This window comes from Microtus oregoni, unplaced genomic scaffold (assembly GCF_018167655.1).
Source record: "Microtus oregoni isolate MIOR12 unplaced genomic scaffold, Mior012 000043F_ref0000047, whole genome shotgun sequence".
In the NCBI taxonomy this organism is placed as follows: Eukaryota; Metazoa; Chordata; class Mammalia; order Rodentia; family Cricetidae; genus Microtus; species Microtus oregoni.
The window spans coordinates 20,352,392-20,366,056 of NW_024543210.1; the positions used below are offsets into that span (position 1 = coordinate 20,352,392).

Genomic DNA, 13,665 nt, shown 5'->3' on the forward strand with positions numbered 1-13,665 from the left:
CCAAGTTTCCATTGCTTGCTATGTTACTTGTGCTTTGCTCAGAGTCTGTGTACCATTCAGGATTCTCTCAAGATCCTAGCGTCTTCTGTCAAATCACTGGATCACCTGACAAGAGTGACAGAGAGTATTTTTTTTTTCAAAAAATGAGGGAGATTTTTGAATATTTGGTGAGAAAACCAAAATAAGCAAGCAAAGATAACAGCACAACAAACATACCCATTAAGAAAGTTTCAAAGCAAGAGTCTACTACCTTCTCTTTCTTTGGATCGAGTGGCTACCACTTAGAGTAAATGCTGGTTGAATTAAACCCCTGGTAAAGAATGAGCTAATTCTTTAAGATGAGTAGGAGCCCATTAAATAACCATGTAGGGAAAATATAACCCAAGGAGATTTCCAGTTTATTAGATAGACACATATATGACCAAATGACCAAACCAAGCAAAGTATGCATAGAAACAGTCTTTCGTAGAAAACAGTTCAGTTTGTCTGGAAGAAGGGGCTCACACGGGGAGACAGCAGCAGAGGAGGTCCTGTCCTGGAGCTGCAGTATTTACCCAGCTCCCGGCAGGTACAAAGTTCTGCACTCAGTGCTAAGAGCTCGCAGCCGGCAGGCTGTACAGCCCCTGCTCTCAGGAAGCCTCTGCATTTCTCACTCTTGCTTTATTTTGTAGCAATTGAGGAGCTTTTAAGGAGAACTGTAGCACAGCCATTTGCAGAGTGTTGGAATCCAAGAAGCCGCAGAATGGGGCCGAAAGCAGGGAGATTGTAAGAGACTCGTAACAAGGATGAGAGAAAAGGAGGCTGAACCAGACTTCAGCAGTGCAAATGGAGCGAGCTGGTCCAATGCCTTCTTCAAGACTAGTTCACTGCGCCCGACACCACTCCTGTGCCTTTGTGATAAGCAGCCTGTTGTGGAATATTATTTCAAGATGTGTTATATCTGTTTATGCTGTGGAACGTTTGCAAAGATGTGTTGCATTCTTTTATGTTGCATGTGTTTAACTCCATGAAGCTGTGATTCTTTGCCTGTCTAAAACACCTGATGGTCTAATAAAGCGCTGAACAGCCAATAGCAAGGCAGGAGAAAGGATAGGCGGGGCTGGCAGGCAGAGAGAATAAATAGGAGAAATCTGGGCGGAGGAAGAAGGAGGAAGAGAGACCAAGGGGTGAGAAAAGGGGCCAGCCAGCTGGCCGTGGAATAAGACTGTAACTAAGATTACAGAAGTAAGAGAAAAAAAACACAGAGGCAAAAGGTCAAAGGGAGAACTTAAGAAAAGCTGGCTAGAAACAAGCCAAGCTAAGGCCAGACATTTATAATCAAGAATAAGTCTCCAGCCGGGCGGTGGTGGTGCACGCCTTTAATCCCAGCACTCGGGAGGCAGAGGCAGGTTCGAGGCCAGCCTGGTCTAGTTCCAGCTAGTTCCAGGACAGGAACCAAAAGCTATGGAGAAATCTTGTCTCGAAAATCAAAAAAAAAAAAAAAAAAAAAAAAAAAAGAATAAGTCTCCATGTGTGATTTATTTGAGAGCTGGGTGGTGCCCCCCCCCCACACACAAAAGAGCAGAAGCTAAAGAGTAAAAACCAACCAACAACAGCAGCGTATAAGTCATTGCAGGCCAGCGTGCCATTACTATGATCCATTCCTAAATGGCTTTGTCTTTCCCTTGTGCTCAGAGCCCCCCTTCCAGATGAAGGTGAGCCCTGGGTAGTCTGGACCCTTCTCTACTCCTGCGGTTCTGCAGGACAGGTCATCAGAATAAGTTAGGGAACAGAGGTGGCTGTCTAGATCTCCGAAGCTGACTGCAGAGATAGTGTTGGTCTCTTGTGTGCCCATATCCTCTGAAAGTTCAAAACTCTCTGTGTCCAACACAATTTGCCTAGTACCAGCTCCTGACAGTGTCAGCCCCTTGACCGTAGGGCACGCCTTGAATATTATTGTGACTGATAACTCATCTTCAAGCTGCTGCTGAACACAGTGAGGAATGTCGATGTCCCCTACGCATGCCCTGGAGCCACTGTCCACTCCTAAACCTTTAGCAGGTTTCCATTTCCCGAGGGATCTTTCCTTTGGTGTTTAAGGTCCCTCTGTCCTTCTTTTCCACATTTCCCCAGTACATACCTCCAATCTCATCAGCTGCCCAGAGTTAACCCTTACCAAGACTATTAGCCTCCACTCACACTGATCCATCTGTCCCCAGGAAAGCCTTACTCTCGCCTTCTCGTGTTCCAGAACCCAGGGCATCCTTCATACCCATGCAGCCTGCATCAGGCCCCTGTGTTTCCAACTCTCCGAGATCTCTCCACCGCCGGCAGTCACACCACCCCCATATGTCCTTCAGCGGGCAGTTATCCCAGACTTGTATTTGCTATTCTGTCTTGTCTCCCCCAGCTAAGTTATGGCTGCCTGAGGATTGCTATCTCGAAGGACAGTTGGCATGTTTTTACAGAGGACCGACCTGAGACAATCTACTTAAGACTCCTATCCCGTCAGCCAAGCGCACTCTCCAGCTCCACGTTTTAGAGCCTAAATGGTGCGGACCATAGAAGCCCCAAGACTTCAGTGGAATCTCTGGTATCTCCAAGTCACTCTTGCTGCTGATTCTGAGTCACCACTCATCTGTGGTGGCTGCCAGCCTCACTTCATGATTCACGCTCTAAAAGTGGGGTGAGGTTTTGACTGAGGAATTGATTCCAGTCTGAGCCTAGCCTCACAATTACTGGGTTCCTCTGTGGGTTTTGAGTAACTCGCATAGCGCTTCTCACGACAAGTACCTAGAAGGCATTTCACAGGATATGCTGGGACATTCCCTGTAACAAGTATTCTGTCAGTCTTTCCTTGGACTGTTCAGTATTGACATCTGGCTCATGCCTGACCTGGGATGGATGAGCTAAGGAAGAGCAGAGAGTTCCCAGGGGCCCCTTCTTCCATTTATTCTTGCTGAGTGATGGTTTTGGTTTCTCACGCAGAATGTGCTTCTGTCTGAAAAGAGGAAGCTGACCTTCTGGGCCCCGGAACCAAGCACTTATCTCTACTTAGCATCTGAGAGACCTGTTCTCTCAGCAAACACAATGAGGGAAAGAGGAAATCACTGGAAGAGGACACATCAGTGGCAGAAATAGGGCAACTCAATAAGTCTGTACTCTAATCCAAACACTTTTCCCAAAGAGCTTTGCCACCTTGGCTGAGACTCGGAACAACTGTGGTGATGACAATAGCGAACGCTTGCATAGGGTTTGGAGCGGAGCCTAGCCCAGAGTAATCCCTCTGTAAGGTCACTGAAGATGGACCCTTAAAAGAAATCCCACACTAGCTCAGAATTGAGAAATAGATGGTTATTTATTTAGGGGTAGACTCACAAATCAGAATCCTCTGCTTGAACGATGATCAGAAACCGAATCCCACAGCCGGAAAAGAGACCGGACGCATGCCCTACATCAGCTTATATAGTATAAGCGACCACGCCTCAGTGGGCGGGTAACCACTGGCTGTAAGACTTCCTACAGCAGGTCACCTGATATTGTCGTTGTCACTTATTTGTTTCTTTCCAAGACAGAGTCTCATGTAAGCCCAGGCTAGTCTCAAAATGTATGTATGTAGCTAGGGATATTCTCGAACTTCTAATCCTCCTGCCTCCACCTTCCGAGTGCTGGGATTGCTGGTGTGTGCCACCGTGCTCACAGTGGGGTTGAGTCCAGGGCCTTGTGCATGCTAGGCCAGCAGTCCACCAGAGGCTCAATAACTCCAGCCTACCCTTCTTGTCAGTACAGGGGGCTTAGTATGCCCACTACTAAACATCAGCAGCGTTCATGATCCCACTGAGTGCTCTGAATGGTGAAGTGAGTTTTGTTCTTTTTGGTGTACAGAGGTAAACTGGGACTTAAGCAGCTTGAATGATGAGTTCAAGCACTCGTGCAGGCTAATTTTATCTCAGCTTGACAAAGCCTAGAGTCATCTGAGAGACAGGAACGCCAATTAAGAAAATGTCTTCCTAGGATTGGCCTGTGGAGCACTTTTAAATTAGAGATTGATGGGGAGGGCCCAGCCTATTGTGGGTGGGTCCACCTCTGGGCAGGTTGCCCTGGGTTCTATAAGAAGCAGGCTAAGCAAGCCATGGAGAACAAGCTTGTAAGCAGCATCCCTCCATGGCCTCTCTGCATCAGCTCCTGCCTTCAGGTTCCTGCCCTGTTTGAGTTCCTGCCCTGGCTTCCATCAGTGCTGGACTATGACCTGGAAGTGTAAGCTAATTTAACCCTTTCCTCCCAAGTTACTTTGGTCATGGTGTTTCATCACAGCAACCGTAGCTCTGTCTGGGACAGCATTCAGCTCTGGACTGGGCCATGCAATGGATTAGCAGATAAAGGCACTTGCCACCAATCTGCTGACCTGTGTTTGATACCCGGAACTTACATAGTGAAAGGAGAGAACTGATTTCTGCAAATTATCCTCTGACCTCCACATGGTTTGCATGCACACACATACATAAATAAGTGTGATGTAAACACACATTCAGGGGCTATGCTATTAATCCTGAAGAGCCCACCTATTCTTAGGGTTCTCTGCTCTTTTTACCTTTTATTTCCTTCTCCCTATCCATCCCTCCAGGCCTACTTATCCACGGCTTTGGCTAGGCTCACCCTTGTGGGATAAACTCCCACGGAGCCGTGACGTGGCGTGTGTCAGCACATGCCTTGCATTGTGGCTTTCTGTCTGAGAGGCGCAGTGGGGTTCGGCTTGACATCCAGAAGATGAATCTGACTCTTCAATTTTGCTTTCTTTTCCTGGCTCACAGCCATTACCACACTGAGTGACACTAGCCTTGACGTTGATGGGGCTAGAAAGAAAAAAAAGTTCACAGGCTGCTACTCATGAGGACCAGTCCTTTGAGTTAAGACCTGGGTTAGGACGGCAGCCTTCTCCAGGCTGTTCGTACATGTCCAGTCCTGTGGCTGGTAAGGATCTCAGGGGAGGGCCTTGGAGTAGAGACTTCTGGACATTCCATCCTTCGTGCGCATAGGGTGTCCTGGCAGATCTCCATAAGGGGAGTTTGTCAGGAAATGTCAGTAAAGTTCCCTTGTAGTTGATGATTGTAACCTACTTTAGTTGCATGATAGTCTATAATATACTCAGTAGTGCTTTTTCGTGGCTGTGACTCAGATTACAGTGTTTTGACATTAGAGGACCTGGGCTCAGGGACTGGATTTGTCACCCAGCAGCTTCCATTTTCCAGTCTACCAGTTTGTTGTGGCTTCTATTTGATCTTTCTTTATATAGGAGGCTACCATGGAAACCGAGAGTCAATTGCCCTGAAGCCGTGAATTTCTTTGACTTAAAAAGCCTGGAAGAAGCGTGTTGGGAATGTTAGGGCCCATTTTAGCGTTGAATAAGTCACCTCATTTCTCTCTCCTCAGATATTTTTTTAATCAATAAAAGAACTATATTGTCACCTGCCCTAGTCATCTAAAATGGACGGTGAAGGGCTGGAGAGATGGCTCAGCGGTTGAGAGCAGTGACTGCTCTTCCAGAGGACCCGGGTTCGATTCCCAGCACCCACATGGCAGCTCACAACTATCTGAAAATGCAGTTCCACGAGATCTGACACCTTCACACCAATGAACATAAAGTTAAATAAAATCATTAAAAAATAATAAATAAAAATTTAAAAAAATAAAATAAAATAAAATGGACGGTGAAGGCTGTGAAAGCAACTCAGTTGGGAGAGTGCTTGCCTGCTATGCAGGAAGTCCTCTTAAACCGTGTGTACTGCTGTGTAATCGTAATCTCAGCATTCGGGGGTGGAGGCTAGAGGATAGGAAGTTCAAGGTCATCTTTGTCCATGTAGCTAGGTGGCCTCAGATATGAGACTGTCTCAAACAAACAAACAACAGCTGACCAGTATACTGAAAACTTAAGTGACGGGCAGTATAAAAATAGGTTTCTGAGGATTATAAATTTTATAGAAACAGTTGCTTTAAGAACTATAAAACAAACCTTTTCCTCACCAAAATCATCAAATGTTTTCTATTCTGATTTTTTTCTCAGTATAAAGTGTTCACTGTAAATAATAATGTAGAGCAAAGTTTTACTTCTACTGTTATTGTGAAGGCTGAGTTACGTCACTCTAGAAACCATCAGAAGAGTGTATTTGCTTAACAAGAACAATGGGGCCCGAGACAGACAGAAGCTCCTTTGTGAAAGCACATTAATTTTGCACCAATTCTCATTTTATCCATTCATCATAAGATCAAGAGCGAGGTTCCAGTTGTAAAAAGACATTAATAACATAAAGAAAATTATAAGCCAATTAAATAATCTTGAGCATTCACAGAACATAATTGCCTTTCAAGGAAGGATTTGACATTTATACACTAATTCAAATTGACCGAGATTGAAAATGTATTTAACTTGCTTTTTTATTTTTAATCAGTAAATCAAATATTCCCCAACCTCTTCCTTCAAATGAACAAGCGGTGACTCCGTTATTGTTTTGTGTTGTTTTGTTTTTTTCCTGATTGGTTAATCACGCTTGGAGATGCTATCTGGTTACAGCTGGGTTTCTGCCAGAGATTCAGATCAGACTCACAAAAAGGAACCTGCCTGAGGCAAGCAAGGGCTTCGGTTAAAACGGGAAGGAGCATGCTTTTATTTCACCATCTGGGTAAAAACCGGGAAAGCCTCTGAACAAGTTTTAATGCTTAATAATAACCAATAGCCTTCCATTATAGCTAACAGTGTTTCCGAAAGAGAATGGTTGGGGAAATCAGGGAAGCCAATCTAAAAATGCTAAACTTTGAGTGGTTATTAAATGAGTGATCTGACCTGACTCCTTATACAGGGATCTTGCTTCAATAGAGACGGTTTAGGAGAGAAAGAGAGAAACATGGCATGTTGGGAACTACCCGAGACCTCATCATGGTATTCAAAGCCCTAGGTCTTTGTGGATTTCAATTTCCTTTCTCATTTCAACAGATCTCTGCCTGGCAGATTGACCAAAGGCAAGGAGGACCAATCTTGACTCTGTTCTGATTGCTGGCTTTCACGGACGTCTGTGATAGATTGGAGGCCCAAGCTCGTGGTGCTGCTGCCCTGCTCTCCCCAGACGTCTTTCTGGGGTCTACTTGAGGTCAGCAGGGTGAAGATGAGCAGCCTTCTCTTAGCATGACGACCTTGGACCATGTCGTTGCTACCCACCAGTCGGAGTGGGTCTCCTTCAGTGAAGAGCCCCTGTTCCCTGTACCTTCAGAGGGTAAGGACAAGATTTTTTTTAAAGTGACAAGATTTGTGTCTGGTTCTTGATCATTCGTGGGTGGGATTTAAAAGGAAAAAAGAAAAAAGCCTTTTGGTCCCTTACCAGGGATGTGCATGGTTTCTTTCATTCAGTAGCAAGAGGAGGTTCCTTGTTCACATGAGACTGCACTACAACCCTGGAACACCAGTGGCGGGGGGTGGGCTTATTCCTTCCAGGAAACAAAACTTCTAATTGCATACTGCTTTCCTGTTGGCCATTTTGGTGGCTCCTCCCACCAACCCTTTGGATTTTTCTCAACTTTTAAAGTATAATTGCTCGAAGTGACAGACAGGTTCTGAGCCAGATTGCAGATCTCTAACCTTGGCATCACCACAGACGAATGGTATGTTCTGGGGTGAACGATGTACGTGTGGGGTGAGATGGCGGGTGTTTGGCATGTGCACATGCCGTGCCCATCTATGCCGAGGCTCGAGCAGGACTCAGGTGCCATCGTTCTCTGCCCTCTTGTCTTGAGACATGATCTACCAACAAAACAGAAGCCTGTGTGTTAGTGAAGCTGGCTGACCACAATCTGCTTGTCTTTACGCAACGCCGCAGTTATAGGCGTGTGCTGCCAGGCCTGGTTTATAGGTGGGTACCGAGGACTTGAACTCGGGTCCTCACGCTTGCACAGCCAACGCTCTTACCCACATCTTTCTGAAACTTTTTTATTTTATTTTTTTTTGCTTTGTGATTTGTTTCTGTTGTTGTTTCCTTTTGCTTCTTGTTTGAGACAGGGAAACCTGTGTATCCTGGCTGTCCTGAAACTCAATCCGTAGACCAGGCTGGCCTCGAACTCAGAGATCCACGTGCCTCTGCCCCTCCCCCCCAAGTGCTGGGACTAACAGCATGCCCCACCACACCCAGCTGGTTTTGTGTTTTAATTTTAGGACAGGTTTTTACACTATAATCTTGGCTGTCCTAGAAGTCACTGTAGACTAGGCTGGCCATGACTTCCCCAGCAGCTCTCCTACCCCCCTCTCTGGAGTGCTGCAATTACCACCGCTGCCTTGTCTATTTATAAGAGGAGTGATCACAGGCCCTGCCTCGGGAGCTTCTGCGAGCATTTAGTCAGCAGATGTAAAATGCCTGCTGGAGTACCTGGCTCACACAAGGAGCCGAGCATTGTCACAGTAGAAGTGACCACATTGCCCTGTAGGAGACTAGTGCTCCAGGGTGAAGGTCAAGGTAGACCCAGGGATATTTGCAGCACCAGGCCGGTTGGTTCTGCTCTGCTTCCCCTATGCCTACTGACCTTCACCTGCGCAGATGGGAAGTGGCAGTCAACAGGTATACAGCCCGTGTGGTCGCCATGTGGATAGTGAAGCCTTAAAATGTGGCAAATCTGAATTGAAACGTGGCCAAAGTGTCCTGTATGGAGATGTGCATTCTCTGAATGTCAAAGACCTAGTAAAGATCACATGTCTGGGGGGCTGGGAAGACGACTCACTCAGTGAAAGCGCTGGCTCTGCAAGCGTGGGGGCCCTAATTTCAAATGGCCAGGAACCATGCTATAAGTCCAGCATAGCTGTACACAACTCTAACCCCAGTCCTGTGGAGGACATGAAGTAGGATTGCTGGGAATGGATGGCTACCAGCCTAAATCCGGATCCAGTGAGAGACCCGTCTCAAGGGAATAAAGCAAAGTGTGATAGGAAAAAAATACTAGGTGAGCTCTTCCTGGCTGCCACACATGCATAGGCACATGTATGCACCTGCCCCCACACGTGTGCATTCAGCACAGAGACACACTCAAAACACACACACTCTCTCACACATACACACAGTTGTGTCTCGTCGTGGTATTTCATTTGTATTTTAATAAATCAAGCTTGCCTGAGGATCAGAAAAGCAAAGCAGCCACACTGGCCAGCCTTACAGACCAGGCAGCAATGACACACACCTTTAATCTCAATAGCCACACTAGCTTGCCATAGAAACCGGGCGGTAGTCGCGCACACCATTAACCACAGAACTAGAGAGGATTATAAAATGGGAGGAGACAGCTCTCAGTCTCATTCTGAGATTCCTGGAGGCAAGATGGTCTTTTTGGACTGAAGTATAGATAAGAGCCAGTGGCTGGCTGTTTTGCTTTTCTGACCTTCAGGCTGAACTCCAGTTTCTGTCTCTTGAGTTTTTAATTAATCGTGCTTCAGTATCTCATTAACAGTTTTTATTTGGTTTTTTTTGTTTGTTTGTTTTTTTTTTTTTGGCTTATGGAGACAAGTTTCTCTGTGCAACAGCCCCTGGTTGTCCTAGAACTCACTCTGTAGACCAGGCTGGCCTCAATTTCACAGAGATCTTCCCGCCTCTGCCTCCCCAGTGCTGGGATTAAAGGCGTGCGCCACCACCAGCTCCTTTTAAATGTGGAAACTAGAAAACTTAAGCTTATGTACGTGTCTCACCTTTTATTTTACTTAGATAGTGCTGGAGCCTTTGATTGTATAAAAGACACTATGATTATCTTATGATAGGAAAAAGGATTTTCAAATTATTTTTTTGACTCTTTAGAATATTTCATATATAGGCTGTGCGATACAAAAGCAGGTAAACTCTCATACAGTAAAATGGACATTGTTTGCTATGCAGTAGATGAATTTTAAAAACATGTATATATTTGTATATTCAACCACCATAATCAGTGCATATGCTTTATTGTGAAAAACAAGTTTTCTTTCTCCATCTTCCTGGACACAAAGTCCCACCCTTAGCCAAGAAGCCATTTGCAACTGTTACCTGCTGGGGAAAAAAAATCCATTTTCTCAATGGAGTGTCACTAGGTCTGTCAGTAACGCTCCACGCCCAGATGTAGCTGGCCTATAGAAAGCAGACTCTGTGTGTATGTGCGCATGAGCATTTTTGTTTTGTTTTGTTTTGCTTTGTTTTCCTGTTTCTATTTTGTTTATTTTGAGTCAGAAGGAGGAAGAACATGAACTTGAGTGGGTAGGGACCTTGGGAGGATCTAGGAAGAGTTTGGGAAGGAGAACAAATATCATCAAAATATATTTTATGGAAAAAATGTAATAAAAGTTTTTAAGGAACAAGTTTTGAAGGGCATTAAGCCTTTCAGGGCCAGTGGGACAACATGAAGAAAAGGAAGAACCCCAGTGTCAGAGCTGCCAGTGATTCGTGGGGTCTGCACGGGTTGCCTGCAGAGTAGCTTGTGCAGAATGGAGTTTCAAATTTGAATTTGAATTTCTTTAGTGCAGAGGGAAGCTCCACTATTTGGCTGTAGTCCCCAGCACCCTACTGCTTCTCATTTGTCCCCACTCGGCTCAGGAATATTTCTTGCTTGACCTCTATTGCCATTTGAATTTGTTTGCTCTCAAACTGGGCACGGAGACTGAGAGTAAAAATAATGAACAAGGGCTGGAGAGATGGCTTAGCAGATAAAGTGCCAGCTGTGCAAGCACTGGGACCTGGATTTAACCTCCAGTGCCCATGGAAAATTGCGAGCGGTGCGTGTGTACAGACAGCCCCAGCATTGAGAGAGGGGGAGGTACAGACAGGCAGAGCCCTGGGCTCACAGATCAGCCAGTCTAGCAGAATAGATGGATCCAGGTTCAGGGAAAGACCCTGTCTCAGAAAGTAAGGTGGAGAGCAATTGAAAAAAATCATCCTGGTATTGACGTCCAGCCTCCATAGGTGCATACACTATGCACTGGGCAGAGTACCCCCTCACATGTGTACATCGAATATGTCACCCCAAAAAGTAAAGAACAATCAAGGAAGATGCCTGACATCAACCTCCGCCACACACCCACACACACATACATCATATACACTCATACACACATAAATAAATACAATAATGGGGAATGTTTTTCTCAGTTCTCTGGGATAGTAACTAGGAACAAATGAGATTACAGGCTTTAAAAGTTATCAGGGACACAGCCCTTTAACACGGAGATGGATCGGCATGGCCATTTCATCTTCCAGTGAGTGTCATGTCACCCCGTCCCTTGGTTAGTCACTTCTGATTAGCATCCTTCCTTGCATGATGGTCGTGTTTGGTACCCTCTGTAGGGGCCACAGAAGAACACTTCCCAGGATCATCATCTTCCTCAGACCCGTCTGAGAGCTCCTCCGGGGAGAATCCTGCCGTGGATGGAGGCTGCCAGGACCTTTCCCACTCTGAGCAGGATGACTCCTCTGAGAAGATGGGCCTCATCTCTGAAGCGACCACCCCTCCCGGGAGCCCAGTACAGCCCACGCCTGACTTGGCCTCGGCCATCAGCAACTGGGTCCAGTTTGAAGATGATACGCCTTGGAGCAGCACCTCAACACCTCACAAGGAAACCGGTGAGCTGGGGAGGAAGTCAAGGAGGGGTCTGGCTTTGTACAGGCTGTTGAAGGGCTTTCCTGTGAGAGGTCTGTAAGGCTTCTAGGGCTCCAGATTTTTGAGCTTCAGAACCTGGAAATGTACAGGAGAGAGCAAAGACCCCATCTCTTTTCAACTCCATGACAAGGTTTTGGTTGAAATATGTACACAAAAGGATTGGATGCTAGGTCATTTTCATTTTTGTTTTGTTTTTGAGACAGCTCTCACTATGTAACCCTGATTGTCCTGGACCTAGCTCTATAGACCAGGCTGGCCTCAAACTCATCGAGATCCGCCTGTCTCTGCCTCCCGAGTGCTGAGATTAAGGGTGTGCATCACCACTACCCAGCATGAGTACCTATATTTTTATCTATTATCAGAAATTGAAATTACATTTACTCAGCTCCTGTATTGCAAGCTGTAGACACATAGGAATGAGTGTTTCTAACCTGTAAGTCACTGATCATCCCTAAACAGGGACCTCTGGCATCAGAGTCCTCAGGGTAGGAGATGGCCTTGAGTGGCAGAGATCTTATTTTGTTGCACTTAAATGTTCAGAAGCTGCACTGTGAACCTCAGAGAACACAGGGAATTGATCTCATCCCTACACATCCCCCAACCCACACCTCACTGTCCACCCTGACTCCCCATCCCCACCTAGTGACCTAGCCATTTACTGCGCTCTGTGCTCCAGTATATCAAGGATGGTTTGATAATCCTGTGTGTGTATTAGTTCTTAACTTACTGCTGTAACAAATGACCACAGACTTGGTGACTTAAACAGCGTGAGCTTATCACCTGTAATTCTGCCTTTCAGTAGTCTGACATGGTGTTCCTTTTTGTACATTCTAGGCAAGAATCGGTTTCCTGGTCCTTCATAGATTCCATAGGCCACCCAAGTTCTTTGACTTGGGACCCCTTCCTCTGTCTCCAAAGCCAGAGCTGTAGTATTATTCTGTGCCTTTATTCTGAAGTAATATCTCTCCAGTGCCCCCCTATTCCATTTTTAAGAACTGTTGTGGTTATGTTGGGCTCATATGAATAATTTCCCTATCTCGATGTCTCAGTTAATATTCTGTTGCTGTAAAGAGACACCATGACCACGGAAACTCTTATAAAGGAAAGCATTTCATTGCGGCTGGCTTACACTTCAGAGGCTTAGTCCATCATTGTCGTGGTACACAGGCAGGCATGGTGCTGGAGAGGTAGCTGAGACTTCTACATCTGGATTGGCAGGCAGCAGGAAGGAGAGGGACAGATGGGGGGCTTGGCTTGAGCATTTGAAACCCCATATCTCCCCCCCCCCCACTGATATACTTCCTCCAACAAGGCCACACTTCCCAATCCCTGTGAAGTCGCACCACTCCCTAAAGCCCAAACATCCAAATCCATGAGCCTGTAGGGGCATTCTTAATCAAACCACCATGTTCATGTTCCTCGTATCTGCTAAATCCCTTTGCCGTGTAAGGTAACACATTCACAGGTCTTGGGGGTTAGAAGGACATCTTATATGCAGAGGGTGGAGGACATCATCCTGTCTACTACAGAGTCATATTAGTAAAAAAACCAGAACTGCTATGTGTTTCTGTTGATGTGTTAACTGTTTTGCTAGTTTTACTTTTAAACATACCATCTGAAGTCAGGCCTAGTTGTAAAGCTTGGGGAAATTTAGAAAGACCCTGTCAATTAAAATAAAAGATGTAAAGGGCTGGTCGAGCACTGCCTCGCATACCTGTAGGTCTGCATGCAGTCCCTAATATTGGGAAGGAGGATTCAAAGGAAGCAGTGGTCGGAGCATGTGTGCAGTCTTGCTTGACACTGGATGCCATCTGAGCGCAGGAGTTTGAGATCAGTTTAGGCAGCATGGGAAGAACCTGTAGTGGCTTAAATTAAAGCTGTCCCCGATAGGCTCAGATATTTGAAAACTTGGTCCCAGTTTGGTGACACTGGGGAGGAACCTTTAGGAGGTGGAACCTTACCGAAGGAAGTACATCAGTTGGGGGGAAGGCTTTGAGAGTTCATTGCCTCACCCAGCTTCCAGTTTGTTCTCTCAACTTC

At 45.9% G+C, this 13,665-nt stretch overlaps 1 protein-coding gene across 1 annotated transcript in view; it reads left to right on the forward strand.

The window, feature by feature from the left end:
• The window catches only part of LOC121434385 (stonin-2), a 154,915-nt gene that overhangs the window by 29,853 nt on the left and 111,397 nt on the right, over window positions 1–13,665 (forward strand). The window contains exons 2-3 of the mRNA XM_041633290.1: window positions 6,968–7,244; window positions 11,313–11,588. Of these exons, the coding sequence (XP_041489224.1) occupies window positions 7,157–7,244; window positions 11,313–11,588 (364 nt within the window). The 5' untranslated portion in view covers window positions 6,968–7,156. The remainder of the gene's footprint in view (window positions 1–6,967; window positions 7,245–11,312; window positions 11,589–13,665) is intronic.